This window comes from Xenopus tropicalis, chromosome 3 (genome assembly GCF_000004195.4).
Source record: "Xenopus tropicalis strain Nigerian chromosome 3, UCB_Xtro_10.0, whole genome shotgun sequence".
NCBI classification, from domain to species: domain Eukaryota; kingdom Metazoa; phylum Chordata; class Amphibia; order Anura; family Pipidae; genus Xenopus; species Xenopus tropicalis.
The window spans coordinates 105,648,768-105,669,727 of record NC_030679.2 but is presented as its reverse complement, the minus strand read 5'-3'; the positions used below and the strand labels follow the sequence as shown (position 1 = coordinate 105,669,727).

Below are 20,960 nucleotides of genomic sequence, written 5' to 3'. Positions count from 1 at the left end.
CTGCCATTTTAGCTTGGTCTCCTTAGCTTCCTGCTGCAGCTCTAGCCGTTGGTAGCATAGATCACACATTCTGACGGGAGGGAGATGAATTCTTATGGGAGGGGGGGAGCAGGAGAAGGGAGAGAGGAGAAAGCTGTGTAGACTCTGGCCCAGGAATGAAGGATTTTTCTCAAAGAGGAAGTCAGATACTAAAGTACATGATATACACAAAAGACAAGAAATCCTGTGCTTCTTTTGATAGAGGACTCAGTGCAGCTTTTCTGTGAGTGTTTATGGCTGTATTTACATAGACCTTTCCGATAAACTTACTTAGTTTTTACCTTTCCTTTTCCATTAAACAGAGTGCTTCTAGGGCTGTTTACTCAGGTACGGTAAAGCATTCTACAGAATAAATTTAGTGTTCTAGATTGCCCTTTGTGGCTAATCTATTGGGAAGGAACAACATCTGTAGCTTTTCTTTTCCTTTAACTCATTGATTTCTGTAGTAGTTGCTTTCTACCTTTTACTTACCAAATGAATTAAATATTAATTTGGCATTGGGTGCCCAGACTTGCATTCACTTGTATTCCCGTATTACAAGTTCCCACCCCGAGGCAGTAGTCCAAAACAATTTTCTTCTCCCACTATGTATGCAACTTAAATATGAAAAACTTATGAAACTATATGAAAAAGGCCTTAGGATGCAAGGCGAATAAATTATGAGGAGAATCTTTCAACCATGCGTCCCCTTTAAAATTGCAGTCATATGCACAGAAGACAGCATAGGCATTAAAAAACACTGGCTGAAAGCAGAGCCAAATGTACACCCTATATTCCTATATGTACACCCTATATTCCTATATGTACATCCTATTATTGCATTTAGAAAAATGGCAAGTTATTCTAAGGCTTGCCCAGTGTGATTACCATTGGTGTTAAAGGAGACATATCCTATAAAAATTAAGCATGTACCAGTGAATTATACTCCTCTAGATATAGAAGGAATGTTCTTAAAAAATTGTGTTTCTGACTGATTTATTGAGAAATTCCACCAAAACCCCACTAGTCCCGCCCATCTGTTCACTTCCTGCTGGCTGAATTCTCTGGATGAGCTGGGGAGCCAGCACACTGCACTGTAGGATAGGAACCAATCGGCAGCTAGGCTGACCTGATAGGAAACTGAAGCCTGTCTGTGTTTCTCTGCCTGCAGGGCTGTGATTGGCTCTCCCCCTCCTACTGTGCTTCAGGCAGGGACCGTTAGGACACGCCCACTCTTCATTTCTCACTGGGTGAGAAGTGAGAGGATCTATAGGGAGCTCCAATAAAGGGGCCATTGTTACAGAAAATATAATTTTTTATCCCAAAGGGAAACCAGCACCGTATATTATTCATAATTTCCTACAAAACTAGTGTTTTCCCCATTTATCCAATATGTCTCCTTTAAACACTTTTCTGACAAAGTCTGTTTAAATGGCAAATAGATATGTGTTTGTTTTTTTTCTTAAAATTTTATTTTTTAAAATGAGACATTATTATGATTACAATCTAAGACCCAACCACTCAGATTGTAAGCTCTACGGGACAGGGACCTCCTTCCCACTGTGTCTCATACCACATGGCACTTATTCCCTGTGCATTTATTTATATTTATTTATTATAACACTTGTCCTCCCTGTGTGTAATTTTGTATTCTGTAAGATTGTACAGCGCTGCGTACCCTTGTGGCGCTTTATAAATAAAGTTATACATACATACATAATACAAGCAGGGTCCTAGTATAGACTCTACTGGGCAGGAATGGGTATGGGGAATGTAAGGGTGCCACATTTTCTAGATAAAAATACCAGTACTGTACTTTTTGTTTTTCCCTTATTAATAACATTGGCATCAAGCTAACATATATCAAGGCTACAGAAATAAAGAGTAACAGTAATACTGCAAGTCAAATGTACACTATTCTCTGCTGCAGCGGAACACTATAGGAAATATATATGTGTATTCTCATTTATCAGGCACTACTTGTGCTGTACAGCAGAACAATTAATAGAACAAATAGAGCAAAGTGCAAGTTGACCCCCGGCTATAAGAATAACTGCACAGATATCTGATTAAGTGGCTGGAAGGAAGGGACAAGTATCCCCAGGGAATAACCATTTGTGCAGTGGTGGCAGTCCCGCCCAGAGCCGGGAGTGTGAGGCACCGCTAGCGCTTTATCCGCGGGTTCGCCGGCCCCGGGCCGCAGCGCCGTACGGGTTAAGTATCCTTCCACCTGTTGGTGCCTGACAGGCAGCTCTGTGTAGGGAACGCTCTCCGCCTCCCTCTGTGTAACATTCCCAGACTAGCGGGGGAAATATAAGGGGCTGCGCCTCTTACGCCGGCTTTTGGCCTTTCTACGGGACTCCCAGGGAAACTATGGCCACGTCTACCCCCAGCAGAGCCCGGGAACATGCCTCTGCAGCCCCGTCTCCCGGTAGCCCGACGCGCATCAGTCGGATGCAGGAGAAGGAGGACTTGCGGCACCTCAATGACCGGCTGGCCGCGTACATCGAGCGTGTGCGGTCTCTGGAGGCCGACAAGTCGCTGCTGAAGATCCAGCTGGAGGAGAAAGAAGAGGTTACCAGCCGGGAAGTGACCAACCTCAGGCTGCTCTATGAAACCGAGTTAGCCGATGCCCGCAAGCTGCTGGACCAAACGGCCAACGAGAGGGCACGGCTGCAGGTTGAACTGGGCAAGGTTCGGGAGGACTACCGGCAACTACAGGCCAGGTGTGAGCCGCTTCTCCCCCCACCCCCATAGATGGACTCTTCCGAGGCCTAAGCTTGGAATCCATATCTGTCCTTCCCCCACAAAGAAGTCTTTATTGTTACACCACGTGACCTTACTATAGGCATGGGGTAAAGCTGGGCTGGAGTAGGACCGCTGGGCTGAATGGCTGCCCTGTCTCTCACATTACAGCTATTTGCTGCTAGAAAAACAAAATCTCTGCAATTTAAATGCCATTCATAACTGTGTGTAGTGCGAGCCAATCGCTAGGCGGTGTTGTGCCTATATACCCTCCTCCCCTTCCCATGGCAGCTGTCAGCCCCTGCTGGCTCTGCAGCACTTCAACACTGCATATTGGCACAGTGCTACACTGTTTTGGGGGTGCTGTGCGTTACGCCATGTTCCTTTTGCCAAAGATCTAGTACCATTGTTCAGTGTGACACTGCATGCCTGCTGCCCAATACAAGCATTGCTTTGTGTCACTTGTGCGTTAGACTTCCGCTGTTTTGCCACATAGTGAAGAGCATTTGACTTGAATGACTCTTGTTAAAGAAGATTTTTCATACCTAAAGCAATGTTTGTATTTACATGAGAACAATGTTTTTTTTTTTTTTTTTTAAAAAAAAGGTGGTTACTTTTTCTAGTTGCATAAAGGCGTATACCCGGTATTTATTCTGCATAGCTATTCAAAGGATCCTAGGTCTCTGTATTGAGATAGTTGTGTATAGACAAAATTGAGGCTGTGATTCCTCCTGACATAGACCAAAACCATATTTACAGTAACTTCTGTGATTATACTTTAAAATTGATTTGTAGTAATGGCTGATACATGTTAATATTGATGACTTTTGGTTATTGCGCGCTCACACACACACACGCACACACACACACACACACACACGCACGCACGCACATATAAGACTCCAGGGCCAATTAAAGCAGTGAGAAAGTGTCCAAGTGCCCTACTGAGTTCCCAATGGCTAAAGCCAGATGAGTAACCCATTGAGTCTCTCTATTTCTATTGCACAATCATTAGACATGGTATGGGGCTTGCTTAGAAGCCCCCACCCTTCCCCCCCCCTACAATTACAACTTTTCCCCCTCAACAAATACAACTTTATCCCCCATAATCTCTTCAATGGAGATGTGGTTACACTAGGCTAATTCATCTTATGGCCTCTGCATAAAGTTTGATTGCAGCTCAAGCATGTGTTGTTTTTTTTGTACTATAAATGGATGGTTTTCTATTTGTATAGAATATACAAAGTGACTCTATGTGCTGGGTGTATGTGGCTTGAATAGGGAAACTCCAATCCTCTAGGTTTGTTTCTCCCTGGTTTATTTTAGTTAGGCCTAGGAAAGAAGGCACAAAGGAGCACAATGGGCTAAGTTAGCAAAGATGGGGTTAGCAGTTCACACTGGCAATCAAAACACCCCTGGTTACTTAATCCTTACACTGGGTAACTAAATACTGAGTTTAGCTTTAATTTCTCTTTACAAGTAATCTGGTAATATAGTAAATAGAGGCACAGGTGCAGTTGCTATAGTGTTGGTATCTTCCAAGCTAATACCTTTTACACCTGCTATCATTTATCAGAAGACCTCCAATTTTATAAATGCTGCTTCTTTTCTTTATTGGACTTGCAGCTATAATGTTAATGTATTTTGTGTAGTAGAGTAGATGGTACAAAATTTTAAGTATAAAAGAAAGGGCATATTTATTATGTTGTGTAATTTTTTTACACAGTTTTTCTTCCACTGGAACTTATGGGAAATAACGGCGTAATATCCCACGTTCAGACAGCGATCTTTTCCATTTATTTTACACAGCTTTTAACTCGGTTTTTTCGGCGAATTAGTTTTACAAAGCATAATAAATACGCCCCTAAGTGTGTATTTTATCTTTTGCAGAAATAGCAAAAAGGAAACAGACCTAAGTCTGGCCCAGAATCTGCTCAGGGACTTGGAAAGTAAACTAAACACCAAAGAAGCCGACCTTGCAACTGCATTGAGTGGCAAAAGAGGTTTAGAAGAGCAGCTTCAAGAGCAGAGAGCCCAGATCGCTGGTGTAAGTGCCTTAATCCTCGTCTCTGGTTAACCACTTCCCTGTGAGTGGTCTGTGGTTTATAGCGCATAGATTTGTCCTTAATTGAATTCATCAAGTTTGATTTTGTTTTACAAGCCATAGTTGCTTTAATGGGGAATGTAAATTTTAAGCACACCCTTCAGAGCACCTGACTGCCAAGGGTGATCAACAGTGAGCCAACATTGAATACATTAAAACAAATTAAGATAATGCCAATTTCACAGTTTTACTAATGGTGGTTTGTCACAATTATTCTTTAGCTTGAATCCTCTTTAAGGGATACAACCAAACAGCTTCATGATGAAATGCTATGGAGGGTCGACTTGGAGAATAAAATGCAGACTATTAAAGAACAGCTGGATTTCCAAAGGAATATTCATGAGCAGGTATGTAACAATAATGTGCTGTTGGTTGTTTGGGACACTGCTGATTGTACTGCTTAGTCTTTCCTGTAAAGCAGTTTTGATTGTTGCTATATTAAGGAGTACTCCTAAGCAATTTTCTGTATAATGTTTCCGAAAATCATGTCTGTTAAAACAACGGTTTTCCCATCTCTCTTGGCTGCAGGAGGTTAAAGAGATGAGGAAGCGCCATGATACAAGGATAGTAGAAATAGATTCGGGTCGGAGGATAGAATTTGAAAGCAAGCTAGCAGAGGCTCTTCAGGAACTAAGGAGAGACCACGAGCAGCAAATCTCTGACTACAAGGAACAACTGGAGAGGAATTTCAGTGCAAAGGTAAGACTAGATGTGGCTTTAAACCCACCTTTTGCCATTTTGGAACTGCTTTTCCTTCTTGCGGGGATGCCCTTTTTCTATAACAATAATTTTGCGTATTTTGCTTTGTGGCAACCATCTTAATTTCACCAAAAGAGACTATACTGGTGTTGGAGGTAGGTATAGCTGTATGCTCCATAATCATGTAGAGGCTGAACAAAGTTTTTACAATCTTACATGTTTTTTGTGGTGTGCTGTATACTGTATTTTGGATTCTAACAATGCCACTTGATATAACATAGATCCATCTTATAATGGCAATTTCGTTTTGTGGCATGATTTTGCAGCTTGGAGATATAAACCTTAGCAACATTCTGGAGGCAAATGATTTTCAGAATGTCTAATTTTTAATGCTGTTAATACAAGGAAATCGTATTCATTAAAGGAGACATATTGTGTGAAAACAAAATTGTTCCAAATAATTGTACTCTTCTAAATATAGAAGGAATATGCTTTAAAAAGTAGTTTCAGGCTGATTTATTAATTTTTTTTTTTTCCAAAAACCCCATTAGTTCCACCCATCTGTGCCACTTCCTGCTGCCTCCTTTCCCAGGCTGTGCAGGGGAATCAGTGGCACACCACTGTAGGATAGGAACTGATCAGCAGCTAGGCTGACCTGATAGGGAACTGAAGCTTGTGCTTTTGGCAGGGACCTGGCTATCCCCATCCTACTGTACTTCTGACAGGGACCATTAGAACACGCCCACCCCTCATTTGAATAAGGGACCGAGAGGCTCTATAGAGAGCTCCAATAAAATTGCTTTTTTTTTTTTTTTTTTTTTTTTTTTTTTTTTACAGATTGTATTAGTTTTTAGACCAAAATGAAATAAGCACCTTAGATTTATAATTGCCTACAAGATTGGAGCTTTTTTGTTTATCCTATGTTTCTCCTTTAATGGGTTTGGCAGAACCTTATGCCATCAACCAGTGGATGCAACTGGTTAATAACACTTTGCTTTATTAGAAGCTTTGTTATCTAGCAATCTATCTCCTTTCGACTGTACTATACTTCCAGCATTAGTGTGTTATGTATCATTTTGATCTATTTGAAATGATGGGGATCTCTCATCCATTAGCTCTCATCTGCTATACTTTCCTTCTTTGTCTTGCATCTTTGCTTCTCTGTAATCTCTGCCCTCATCTTTTTGTCCTCTCTTGAGGTTATTAAAGCAGTCAAGTTGTTGTCCTGAAATGGAGCATTTATAGTTCACTGAACTAATTTCTGTGCTACATAAGGGACAAGGAAAGCAACTCCACAATTATCGATTGCATTCATACACCTTAGCTCTCCTTAGTTGCTAACTTATTTGCCCTGCAATGTCGCTCCTTTGCTTTTACTTTTTCCACAGCACTATAATAGCCGCAGGCATTTTTTTAAATACACATTGTCAGTATGGCAAATGCCGCACAAAGTTGGTGCTTACTGAGAGAATGTTATGTGCATGCTACAGTCTCCTGTATGGTTAGATTGCACAGAATTGTGGTCTTGGTCTTGATAAAGACCAAGGCACTATGGGCTATTACTTTTAAAGGTGTCGGCATTTTTTATGGAACCTATTTATGCAGGACCCATATGAATGAGGTTTAAGGTAATTAAAGGGCCCAATACATTGTTTTTAATAGGCATTTCATATTGCATATAAAGTTGATTAAGCTTTACTTGTCCTTTATACCACTGCAACCCATCAGCAGGCTGCATTTACTGGTCTATTGGTTGAAAGCAAACATCTGGTTGTTATGGGTTAAAAGACCTGGAGTCTGTTATGACATAGCTTTTGTATATGTTATTCTCATTTAAGTACTCTGCTTTGTTCTGTTATTGCATTTATTTAGCTTTTTCTGTCTCTGGTTTTTCTTTAGGCAAGTGTGTATACAGGACTCAAGGAAGTAGGGTAATGAGCATGTTGCAGAAGGAACCTGGGTTCTGTGCTGCCTACAGGCTCATTATGCTCATCTGGAAAAAGAGAGAAAAAAAAGTATGACCTACAATGTTGTACCTCCCCCCCCCCTTTTGCCACATTGGAATGAATTCAATTTCTCAATTAAAACTTAACCTTTATTGGAATCCACAAATAAAATTAAAATACAAAGTGTTATGCAGCAAAAAATTAATAAATTGTACTTTAAAATTGATAGTCATCTTGCTGGGAAGAGGGGGAGGAGCAACATTGTAGGTCATATATTTTTTCTCTTTCTTTCTTTTTCCATTTGAGTGATTTGACCTTGCACACCCTCTTTGGGTTTCTCTTTGGTTAATGGTAAGTGCTCCCCATTTTTGCAATATTGTTTTCATGCTCATCTACCTCCTGTTTTTTAAATTTGTTGTAGAAACATTTTTCTTGATAAATACTTTGGAATAGAACTGGTAAACTGAATTCTTAGATATGCAGATCCAAAGTTTCCTGCTATTTATACCTACAGATACATTTTACTATGGAGACAATTGAGGTTTTAGAACAGCAAGGTGAGACTAAAGAACTAAAGAATTTAATAGAGTGTCAGATCCAAGAACAGGTAGATGCAATGGAGGAGCGAGACCAGGTACCAAAATAATGGCTTTGTTTTTAAGATGAAAAGTTTTTTCTAGAATAGTAAATCCCTAGGTTCATAAGTGTATACCAGGTATCCTCTGACTATAGTTGCACTAGGTCTAGCAACCTACAGCAACCAATCTGCAGATAGTACCAGCTGGTCTCCTGTTTGAAAGGATCTGATTGGCCATTATGGGATATTAGAGCTTGTGCTTTGTTTTTCTATAAGATTCTACACCATATTCGCATAGGTTAATCTGAAAAGACATGCCTTATGTCTGCAAATCTTTAATGACTAAATATGTGGGAGCGGCCATTACCCTTATTGAGGTAATATGTCTAAATTGGCCAAAATATCATGCAAATTGCAATAATGTTTGAGTTCATTGCTAATAACTCCTCTCTGATGGGCGAGATGTTCAGCTAACATATAATGTTTTGTGGATACATTATTCAGATATTTATTACTGTGACCAGCATACTGAACTAAAATGAGCATGTCCTAGAAATAAGATTCCCATAAGACTTTGGGAAGATGTCACAGTTTTACATCCCGTTTGCTGTGTTTCAGAGATGTAGGCATTTCATAACCGAGACTTTCAGTCTGTTGAATTTTGATAAAAAGTCTTTCATTTTTTTCTGCAGTTAGAGAATGCACAGCTTGCGGCTGCTAAGAACAGTGATTATGCCAGTGCAACCCGGGAAGAGATTATGGCCACCAAACTAAGGGTGGATACTTTATCATCTCAGCTGAGCCAGTATCAAAAACAGGTATGTTATTACCAGTCATGCACACTCGATTTATAGAGATTGTTCTACAAGTGAAATTGCTCTCTAATCAAACTGTGGGGGTTGCACTTTAGAATTCAGCGCTGGAGGCTAAAGTGCGAGAATTGCAGGACATGCTGGATCGTGCACATGACATGCACAGGAGGCAAATGACCGAAAAGGATCGAGAGGTGACAGAAATAAGGCAAACACTACAGGCCCAGCTGGAAGAATATGAACAGTTGCTGGATGTGAAGCTGGCCTTAGATATGGAGATAAATGCCTACAGGAAGATGCTAGAAGGAGAGGAGCAGAGGTAAGTCTAATCAAGTTCTTTGAAATTACTTTTTAGTGCATATTCAGCATGTTGATACAAATACAGTGCATTCAATAGGGCACTTTTCAGTCACAGATGCGTCATGCAAATGCCAACCGATGTAAACGTTTAAGGTGGCCACACATGTGGCGATTTGCAATCTTTTGTGGGCCATAGGTCGCACCTAAGATCTTTCCAAACCACCACTAACGTTCAGGGCTGAAACGGCAGATAAGCAGGTAGAAACAATAGGATTTCTACCTCCTTCTGCCGATTCAGCCATGAAGGCAGATTTTGCTCAGGCGCCTACTATGGCGCCCGATCAAAATCTTTGAACCTGCCCGATCGGCGAGTCGACCAATATCAGCAGCCTCCTGCAATATTGGTCGACACGCCGACTTGCCATACACGCACCGAATATCTTACGAAACGAGGTTTCGCACAATATTATCGGTGTGTATATGGCCAGCTTTAGTCCAGCACTGTTTCCACCAGAGGGCAGTGCCGGTCAAAATATATATATATTTATCCTATCTAAGTTTTTAACTGTTGTACAGTTATGCCTGCTTTTTTTTTTTTTCTTTTCATTTTTTTAGTAGTTCTCGCTAACTTATATACTTTGACTGTATAGGCTAAAGCTGTCACCAAGCCCATCTCAAAGAAGTACAGTTTCCCGAGCTTCTACAAGTCAATCAAGCCGCCTTTCACGTGGGAAAAAGAGAAAGTTAGAAGAGACTGGCAGATCAGTGACCAAAAGAGCCTACAAGGTTGTTCAGGAGGCCTCCTCCACAGGGCCAGTGTCTGTAGAAGATATTGACCCAGAAGGGAACTATGTCAGGCTGCTGAACAACACAGAAGAGGTAGTGTACTTTTAACAATCTTGCTTGATCCTGGATTTTGTTTTAGGTTATTTCCTGAGGCAGCAGTTTAGGATTTATAAGTCCATTTTACTGATATACAGACTTAAAGGGCACCTGTCACCCTTACATTGTTTCCCCCACCAAAGGTGCTGGCTAATAGAGCCCTCACTCCGGTTGGGGGAGACAATGTTTGTTTTTATTTTTAAAAGAATAACTCTCCCTGCCAGCGCTGGGCTACCTGCACCGGGAGCAGCCATGTTGGTGGGCATGCATAGTAAGCAACCTCCACTCTCTCTTACTATGTGCATGTGCCTGATGTATGAGCTGTGAATGTAAATCACCCTCCTACGTCACACACGTGCACATAATGAGTGAGTTGCGGCACGCTCATTATGTGCATGCGTGTGCACATAATGGCTACTCACACCAGGGCTCCTGGTAGGGGTAGCCCAGTGCTGGCAGGGGCAATTGCAGGGGCAATTTAAAAAAAAAAAAAAAACAAACAAAACCAAACAAACTTATTTTCCCTATCTGGATTGAAGCCCGCACCTCTAATGGGGGAAGCCCTATAGGGGTGATAGGTGCCCTTTAAAATGCTAATGCCTAAAAGAATGCAACTCTATTTTGTTTTTCCAAGATTAAACTGCACACCTTTATTTTAAGGTGCAAATTGAACATTTTGTTTCAGAAGAGCATTTCCCTTTACTAAAAGTCTTTCTGTCTCACTGTAGTAGGTAAGTGTGAGTATGGATGCATAGAGTTTGGCATTAATTAGGTCATCTTGTTTTTTCTCTGAAGGATCATTCTCTGCATGGATGGGTAGTTAGGAGAAAGCATGGAAGCCTTCCAGAAATTGCATATAAACTTCCATGTCGTTTTGTTCTGAAATCCGAACAACGTGTCACTGTAAGTCTTTTGAACAAGCTACATAGTTTGTTGTGATCTATCTATTCGAGCCAAGGTTCAGACTAAACTCTGCAATTATGGCAATTGTGTAGCAGATTTGCCAACAAAAAGGCATACATTTTAATTACATAATATTCTTTCTCGTAATAGGAGGGGTTGTGAGGCCAGGATAGAGATACTAGATAGTCAGCCTGCAGTGCTTTGCTGGGTGTACCTGTGCTTCTGTATAACATTTTTGCCCTTTGACATCACTTCAGATAGAAAAGCTTGTGTTTTTGACATGTTGGGCAGATCTCCAATTTACCCTATGCACTAAGAAATAAACATGCAAAGTTGACCCCAGCCATGTTCTGTCAAGTTAAATTTCCGTTTTCATAAATGCACCAGGTATGGTGCTTGTTTGTCCTAAAGCGTTTTAAAGTGGAAACCAGCTTGGCTTGTGCTGGTGCATCTTTGGGAGATAATAGGGTGCAATTTTGGGTATTATGTGAGCCAGAAAATAGGGCAGAATTCAAAAAAACATTTTGTCTACCCCGTGTGCCAGAGGGCTTAGGATTTGACCTAAGCCAGTATTTCTTATAACTGAGCGCTAAATGGCCTCTTGTGTATCAGCTAAGGAGGAGGGGTACACCTTTGTCCTTATCTTCCCCCCCCCCCCCCCAGCAAGGAAGAGAAGTACATTCATACTGAGATCTTTAACTGAGAGATGGGGCTATGGAAGGAATCATTTAAGGACTAATAAGCACAAGAAAGGAGCTGCAAGTTTAAGATTTGCTTTAAAAGATCGTTGATGCTTTACCTTTTGTTTTTGTGATAGATCTGGGCTGCAGGAGCTGGTGCTGTACACAGTCCTCCCACTGATTTGGTCTGGAAGTCTCATAAGAATTGGGGAACAGGAGATATTAAAATTATTCTCCTTGATTCCAGTGGTGAAGTAAGATGTAAAAGAAATGTGATGCCATTATAAGTGTTGGTTGCAGCTGGAAGGTCTTGTGACCAGTAGCATGCACAAGTTGATGCAAAATTTCCTTGGCTAAAATGCATTCCCTGTGAAGTATCTAGATAAAGCAAAAAATCATCATCCTATGAGATTATTTTCTGTACAGAATGTTTGAGGGTTATATTTACACTTATTACTGTATATTGTATTATAACAGAATTTGCATTCAGTTTTTATAAATTCTGTCATTTGCACCTACTTTCCATTTAAATGTAACCTACGAATGATTCCGCTTACTGGGTGTTAAAGTAACTGTCCCTGGAAACCAAATACAATAGAAAGACCTCTGCTTATCTTCTGATTGGTCATTTGCTGAGAACCAGATAACAGGTTCAATTTAAGTGGAGATATTAGAACAAGCAAACCTTTAATGAACTAAAACAGACTTATCATTTACATCAGCCCTGCAGCAATCAAGCTTGCAGTCTAAGCAGTATATTTATCATGCTGTGTAAAAAGTAGAGTGAAACATTACAGGTGATGTTGCTCATAGCAGCCAATCGGATGCTTAGCTTTGGTTTTCTAACTGTTGAAGTCTAATTGCTGATTGGTTGCCCTGGGCAACATCACCGGTAATGCTTCACTCCACTTTTTACACAGCATGATAAATAAATCCCTCAGTGTAATGTCCCACGGAGCGAGTTAGTCACCTGTGATAGAAATTCCCTTTCGACCAGCAACGATAAGAGTTGTCGGTGGAAAGGCCTACACATCGCTTCGGCTTTCTGAAGTTGCACCAAGTTGCCAGCAGACGTTAGCCTAAAGGTGGCCATACGTAGGCAGATTTAAGCTAATTTAAATCCTTCAGCAGCTTACTTGCAATAGTAGTTACGATAAAATTCGATTTAGTAATACAGTGGTGCAAGAAAGCAGTGCTATCCTCTAAGCCAGTGCTGTCCAACTGGCGGCCCGCGGGCCCCCCGCTGTGTGGCCCCCCACCTGTCTGGCTGCTTTGATGGCTTACCTTTGAGTAAGCATTAAATGGTATCAGTACTGAGATTAACTGGCCCCTGCATGGTTCTCACCTCAGATTCAGGCTGTAATCCCTCTGTATTGTTTAAAAATGTAATCCCCTGTGTTTTTCACACCTTTTAATCTCTGTATTGTCCACCCCCTGCAGTGTTCACACCTCAGGCTCAGACTGTAATCACTCCCATTGTTCACTTCTTCACACCTCAGGTACTGTAGGCAGAGTATGGCACATACAGCCAGCATAGGGCAGGTAGAGTATGGCACACACAGGCAGCATAGGTCAGGGAGGGTATGGCACACACAGGAAGGGTAGGGCAGGCAGAGTATGGCACACACAGGCAGGGTAGGGCAGGCAGAGTATGGCACACAGAGGCAGCATAGGGAAGGCAGAGTATGGCACACACAGGCAGGGTAGGACAGGCAGAGTGCTGCCTGTGTGTGCCATACTCTGCTTGCCCTATGCTGCTTGTGGGAGGTGAACCTAGCAGGGGTTTGTTGTGGGAGTTTGTTAGCAGTTGGAAATAGCCATTAAATGGTCCCTAAGGTGTGTAATTATGTACTGGGGGTTGTTCTGCTATCCACAGGGGAGGAGGAGCCATATGGAATTTAAGGGTATATCTTAATATGACATAATTCTTTCACATATGAATGATGGTTGATATCCCCACAGTAAGGACCAAGCATTTGGGATTTTGCTGTGCTACCACCATTGTGATAAAATAGGTGTGGTTTGAAGTGGGTGTGGTTTCAAAAAGGGGAGTGGTCAAAACTGGCTTCCATTAGCGGCCCTCCACCATGTATGCTAGAGAAATTCCGGCCCTCGGCACCGTAGAAGTTGGACAGCACTGCTCTAAGCCACCAAGCTGTAGATTGTCTTGAAACATCATTGTCTGTATCCTAGGAAAGGTTATCTTAAGAGTGAACATCACCCTACACTTGAGCTAGACATTCTGTGCACACCTTGCATATACAGAGGTTAACCTTAACCATTTCATTTTATAGTGATAAAACAAGTATTAAGTCTTGATTTAAGCTATTCCTGTGTGCTTAGTTAAGTGGATGGAGAATCCTTCTAGTGATAGCAGCCACTTTATTTAAAAGAAGCATTCTAATGTATGTATGTGTTTTAATGTACGATTCTCAGACTGGTTATGCAAGACACTCTTCACTGTCATAGTGAAAACCTTTTCATTAATAGTCGCACAATTCTGAAATCCAGTTTTGAAATGGTTGTTTTTAGGAATGTGCTGAACGAACCATTTATAGAGTCATCGGAGAAGAGGGTGAAACTGATGAAGATTTCGCAGAGGAAGAGGAATTAGAGCGTCAGTTCCGTTCCCAGGTATAACTTGTTGAGCAGTAGGTGTTAAATGAAGAGTTGCTCAGAATTCCTTTTTATTTATCTTTACACTTGTGCCATTTTTCTTTGGGAACTCAGACAAAAAGAAGAAAAAAGAAATGTTGTTCAGTTTCATAATGGCTTACTTGCATCAAAGTGTAGTAAGCTCCCGCAGGTGAGACCCCTGTTTTGGCTTGTGTTGTGCCTGCTACCTTACTAGAGTTTTTTTTTTTTTTTGCTTTTTGTAAACATGCATGGGTCTAACCATCTAATCACTCTATTTTGAACCTTTAATTCATTTAGTATATGCATGAAGTTGATTAAAAAGTGAAGTCCTGCTGGGATCCAATATTCTACAAGCCTGCCCTAACTATAGCAGTTAATGGTTACATCTCCAGTTTTTCCAATGTTAAACCTACATTGAAAAGAAAATTGCTTTTGGCCTTAAATTGCCATAAAGAAATTTGCAGTTGTAGATAATGTTCAATATATAATTCAAACCAAATTATATCGTTTCTAATGATCGATCAGTTGCACACTCATTCAAATATGGACAATTTGGCCAGCCACATTGTGCCGTTTCGAGCATACTTGAAGGGGGCAGCAGCTCTAGAATCTTGGATTATACCTTCTATATTAATCATTACATCTTATTCCCTTTAGATAGTAGGTAGATTTCCTGTGCATCCTTTGTGGTTTTTTTTTGTGCATGTGAGTACATGTATAGGCATAAATGGAAATTACTGCTCGTCAGTGACCAACACAAATATCCAGCGTTAACATTGAACATTTTTCTGCCCCATGTTTGTATATTGATCATCCCCCCCAAAATATTTTTGAAGTCTAGTATTTTCACACTCCTTCCTTTTTTTAAATTTCCCCTTTGTAAAACCCGGTTTCCAAAAAGTTATGTAAAATGTAAATAAAAACAGAATTAAATCATTTGCAAATCATTAAAATCCTATATTTAATTACAAAGACGGCATATCAGATGTTGAAACTGAGAAATGTTAGTTTTCTGAAAATTAGATGCTCATTTTAAATTCGATGCCAGCAAAAATTGGGACGGGTAAAAAGACTGAGAAAGTTGTGTAATGCTAAAAAGAGGAAATCTGTAGAAATCTCAGTACGCTAAAGACAAGGTTGAAACCCAGTATTCAACGGCCGTGTTGTCGGCCCTCGGGCAACATTAAAAACGGACACAATTCTGTAAATTCTGTAGTGGGAATCACTGCATGGGCTCAGTAATACTTCTGAATCCACGGTTTGCAGACACAGTTCCTTCTGCATCCACAAGTGCAAGTTACAACACGACCTTGCAAAGAAGCAACCATATATAAACGTGATCTGCCTTCTCTGAGCCCAAGCTCATTTAAGATAGAGACAAAGTGGAAAACTGTCCTGTGGTCTGACTGATCAAAATTTTAACTTATTTCTGGAAATTATGGATGCCCTGTTCTCCAAGCTTGAGAGGAGAAGAACCAAACCATAGTTGGTGATGCATTAGTGGGAAACATGCCCCTGTGCCAAATTTAAAAGAAAAAAAAAAGTGCTGCTATCATCAAATCCAAAATCCGTTTCAGCATTTGATATGTTGTCTTTGTACTATTTGCATGTAAATGAGTTAAATTATTTGCAAATGCACCCATATTTTACAGCATCTCATCTTTTTTGAAAACTGGGTTGTATTTGTTTAATGGAAGAGATGCAAATATCGAAACACATCCCTTTAAACCTACTGTAGCTCTGACATTTAATTGGACACGTGGCTAGTTTATAGACCACATACAAGGGGAAGCTTACAAATCACTGAATTTTAGCAAATGAACTACACAACCTAGCAGCAGAATGATTCCAACAATCCAAAGCTGCCATTTGTTGGAAATGTCCGCATTAGTTTGCAAACTGAGCAAATTCAGTTTGGATTAATTATGCCAATTTTAATGACAAAGGGGTGATGTTTATAAAGGCGATTGTTCAGTCAACAATTTATCCAATTTATTGTTTCAGAAATAAGAATCAGCAGTGCAAAGAATATAAACCAAACGACAAAATAAGATTGTAATGCTATTTACAAATAACTTTAGAAATGTATATAGGTAGAATGACCTAAAATAACATTTTCTTTTCATTATGCAAGCATCTGTTTTTAGGTGGGAGTTCCCCTGTAGGGTAGACACATGGAGCTAATAGTAGCAGCTACTAAATGCCAGAAAATATTCTGCCATAGACAATACTTAGAATTACCTCTGCTAAAACACACATAGAGACCATTGTCAGTAAATTATCCACTTTGTTTGTTTGTAGCTGCAACTAGTAGCTCTGTGTGTCTTCACCCTAAATAAAAATGGCTGTAGCTTGCAGTGGCAAGGGATTTATCTGGCTAACTTAACTAATGATATTGTTACTAATGATATAGTTAGCTGCTTAATTAGATACTAATAACTGGCATGACACTAGTCTTTTCCTAGAAGACTGATAATTACACAGCAGTTTTAGCTGATATTTTTCCCTTTGCTTCCATAGTCTCACCAATCGGTGGATCCCAGCTGTTCCATCATGTAATTTAGAGCTGGGAAAGTTGAAGGAAAATCTGGTGGAGTTTTTCTAAATCTCCCTATTCTGCTGGAATATTTGGAATGTGTTTGATGTTCTAACGTTTGATCTTCTTGCTGTTCACCTGAGAACATTTTGGTGGGCATTTCTTTCCCTTGGAGCCTGCGGACTTGAGAACTGACAAAGGAAATAACGTGCATTTCATTGCAAGACTGTAGAAACCCGTACAATGTGCACATACTTACAATTAATGTTTCTGTGAAAGCTACTGGCTTGGTGCTTCCCATGTGAATGGGGCAAAGAATATTTGTTTCTAAAACACAATGTAACTTCTGAAAATGCTCCCGCCCTTCATCCTTTTCCAGATATTGAACTACAACTTTCAAAACCCCCAACTGTGTTTAGACTTTGATTGGATGTTGGGAGTTGTAGATCAAGATCTGGCAGGCTGCTGGTTGCCCATGCATTGCTGTAGCTCTCTCTGGCCTTTCGCCTTTATGCAAATTCTCTGACTAGGGCTTATGCATATTAAATACATGCTGTCTGCCACTGTCAGCAGCCATTCAGCATGTGGCCTTAATGTGTGTGCTTGCCAGATGCATAACATGGCAACCCAGCTTCAAGCTTGAACAAGTGAATATTGCTGGTATTTCTACAAGTGTAAGAGCAATGTTTTGCCTGTGATCATGTGCCATGTTTAATACAGTCTTTAATGCAAGAGGGCTAAATGAAAGCTATCTGGACCCCTAACTTGCTATAAATCCTGATCATGTAGTCACATTGCATATTCTGTGAAGGCAAGGAAAGTTTACTGTATAGCTATAGATGTGACAAAGTTCTTTCCTTTAAGAACAGCTTTATTTAAGCTATAGCATACCTTCACCTCTGACACTGTTCAGGGCAGACCGAGCGGTGGCAAATGATCACATTATCAAGGCAACAAGTTTCTGCAGTTCCCAGCCAGGTCACTCAGGTCTGCCCTTAATCAAACTAGACCTGATAATGTCCCACAGCACTTCTGCCATCAGACCAGAGTTGTGCTGTGGTGTCTCTGTCATCCAGCTGTGCAACCCTCATTGTACACTATTTGATTCCATTCTTACACCCCTTGGGGTTAATACAAAGACCCATAGGTTTGCAGCACACTAATTCACTCCTCTCAATGTAAGCTTCTATTTTTAGATACATTTTCTGTTATTAACGATTTAAAAAGGAAAAGTAAACATTTATTTTATATACTTTGTAAGCTTATAAAAAACACACAACTTAATACTTTTGTAAACTACAGAGTGTGTTCCCACAGACTGTTGTGAGTGAGCTCACTGGCAGCTGTTGTTTGCCTTATAGTGTTCATGTAGCATGTGTTTGTGTTGCTGTGATCATTTCATGGTTTTATGTGCACTTAGTAAGAATTATTAGATACAAAAAGGGGCAATTCTAATGCCAGAGCCATGATTTGCATGTTGTGACTGAGCTATTAAATTGCACCCCAAAGCATTCCCTTATGGATATTGACTCTTATTGGTTCCTGAGCGTTGTAGTTTAGCAATAGCTGCAGAGCCAGTTCAAAGGTTAGTGTGAAAAAGTGGTATATTGAAGGAAAATATAGGTGGGTAAAAAGTTACCAATCTTGCGGTTTGTTATAAAAATAGGCATCCTCTTGCGATACCCTGACCTTTTGGTTTGGGTGTGGGGGTGGTACATAGTTGCTATAGTTTCAACCAGTGTTTGCAGTAGGTAAATTTTTTTTTTAGTTCTAAGCTGGAGGCTGTGCCAGTGCTAGAGTGGGAAGGGGGTTCTTATTTACTCCTTGGGGAAAATGGCTCCAATAAACAATTGCTAAGTTCAGTTTCCTTTGCCCCTAGCTGGACTGATTAAAGCTAAAGCCTGTAAGAATGATTGCCTTTTAATGGTTTTTATGGCATTTGTCTACTGTACCGATTCCCACAGCAGTCAGCCCTATGTATCTTAAAGACAGAGCATTCTAAACACCTTTACTTACTGTCCAGCTCAGCTCCTCCTATATTACTGGATTGCAGCTCTTGGGACAGTGCCTGCCCTGAACTACATAGTACTGGTATACTTTTGCTCTGTACATGCTGTGTTCACGGAAAGCACATTAACTGCTTAAAGTCCAGAAGCTGTAGGATGAGGGCCAAAAGCCAAAAAATCTATTACAACATATAAATAATATAATAATAATAAATATAACACAACTATCCAGGTTCCATCCTAACAAATTGCTTTCCCTAGAAGAGCATGGTGCTGGCCATTCCCTGCATGGCTAACCAGCAGTAACCTCTCCTGCGTGTGGTCCCTGTGCTCCAACATTTAGTTAAGGTTCTGTTCACAGGGCTTTTCCCCTCTACTGCAGATATCAACTGAAATCCTGGGGACTAGCCGGCTATAAGAATAATAAGCACATGGAGCACATATAACTGTATTGTTCAGTCATGACTTGGGGGGGTTACCATACAACTAGGATATCTAGCACACAGCCTCCAGCATATGGGTACAATGTCTAGCACAGTAGTAACTGGAAATATTTCTTGGTTCTATGCCCCAAAAAAAGCTGAATATAGTTTGACCATCTCCAGTGTAATGGTAAAATATCATAGGCCAAGCCCATATAAATGTGTTAGAAAAAGTCTTTTATTTATACTGTGAGTCAATGTTCTATATTAAGATGTGCACGGTAGCCACAACAGACCAATGTGAAGCCTATTTTGTTTGTTATTTTATATCTATGAATAAAGAGATTTTCTATAAAATAACCTTGTTTTGATATTGTCTTATAATGTTGAAATTGCAGCTATAATGAGTCCTTTGTTATCCAGCATGTAGCACTGCTAGCATAGACACTGCCACTTGTTTTAGTAAATATAATAGTAATAATAGTAAATATAATATTAATAGGTAATAAAGAGACAGATTCCCCCTTGCTCACTGAAGCAAACTTTCAGACCTTTATATTAGGTTGATATCCCACGGAGAGATTTGGTCACTCGTGATAGATCTCTGCTGCCGTGGGCGACTAACCTCTCCGAAATGCCTTTCCACCGACAACAATACCAGTTGCTGGTGGAAAGGCCTACGCGCCGTTTCGTTTTTTTCAAAGTAGCGTAAAGTTGCCTGCAGGAGGAAACTTCATGTGACTTGGGAAAACCAAAGAGCTGTTTAGGCCTTTCCACCAGCAATTCCCATTGTTGCCGGTTGAATGGCAGGTTGGAGATATTAGTTACCCACAGTAGCATTGATCTATCATGTATATCCTTAAGTGTGCAGTGCTGATGGTTATATTTAAGGAAGGTGCAGATTACATTGTTTTAACCCACTTCACATTTATCAGGTTTTCTTTACCTTCCCCTAAACTTAAGGGGGGAGGAGTTACTTTAGCAAAGATATTGAATTTGGGTCTACAACTGCAAGTGTTCGTTCTGGTAGATATAAAATATTCAGACCTAATTGGTGGCTTTGCTGCTTGGGTCGCCATTGAGTGTTTCTTCTCCCGATATGCCAACCTACAGGTGAGTGATATCTGGATAATTCGATCATCTGGCCCAAGGGCCGGGCCTTTAAACTGCCATTAAAAAGGGGATACATTGAGAAAAATATTCTTATAAATTAACATCCTGTTAACCATAGTTGTAAAAATCTAATATGAAGTAGTAAGAGATTAATGGAGCTGTATTTTGACTGCTGGGCTGCTGTGAAATACTGGTGACCAGCTTCAGATTTTTTGCTAGGCACAAGTTAACCTTTAGGGTTATCCAGAAGATTTGCTATTCACCATATTTGCCCCTGGGGTAGAGGTTAAAAGTTTCTCTTCCAACACAGACAACGGAGGTCTGATATACTGTATATAATGTATACAGTTTTTCCTTCGGCGCCTTCTTTTCAGTTCATCCCTCTAAATGTGTGGCTTGAGGCTCCTCAAGAAAAAAAAAAGCTAACACTCCTGCTTTTCCTTTATAAATCTGGCCACACTCACTCTCACTCTCTCTCTCTCTCTGTACCAATAACATCTTTGTATGATTTCCAGTAGGTGTATGCTGAGCAAACCGTCGTGACCAATAACTTTGAATAGGACAATAGAAGAGTTCCCAT

The 20,960-nt window shown here is 40.4% G+C and overlaps 1 protein-coding gene across 2 annotated transcripts; it reads left to right on the top strand.

Annotated features, from left to right (window-relative positions):
• The first annotated feature begins 2,132 nt into the window (after nucleotides 1–2,132).
• lmnb3 (lamin B3) lies at nucleotides 2,133–19,627 on the top strand. Of its 2 annotated transcripts, NM_001083354.2 has the most exons (12): nucleotides 2,334–2,744; nucleotides 4,654–4,810; nucleotides 5,089–5,214; nucleotides 5,396–5,566; nucleotides 8,782–8,907; nucleotides 9,000–9,220; nucleotides 9,852–10,080; nucleotides 10,879–10,986; nucleotides 11,804–11,920; nucleotides 14,199–14,300; nucleotides 14,397–14,472; nucleotides 16,824–19,624. In NM_001083354.2, exons 1-11 carry the CDS (start codon nucleotides 2,392–2,394, stop codon nucleotides 14,433–14,435), a joined length of 1,749 nt encoding a protein of 582 aa, NP_001076823.1. In that variant the 5' UTR covers nucleotides 2,334–2,391; the 3' UTR covers nucleotides 14,436–14,472; nucleotides 16,824–19,624. The 2 variants fall into 2 exon arrangements, with proteins under 2 accessions (XP_012814613.1, NP_001076823.1); XM_012959159.3 differs by lacking the exon at nucleotides 14,397–14,472 and having other exon boundaries at nucleotides 2,133–2,744; nucleotides 16,824–19,627.
• Nucleotides 19,628–20,960: the final 1,333 nt, after the last annotated feature.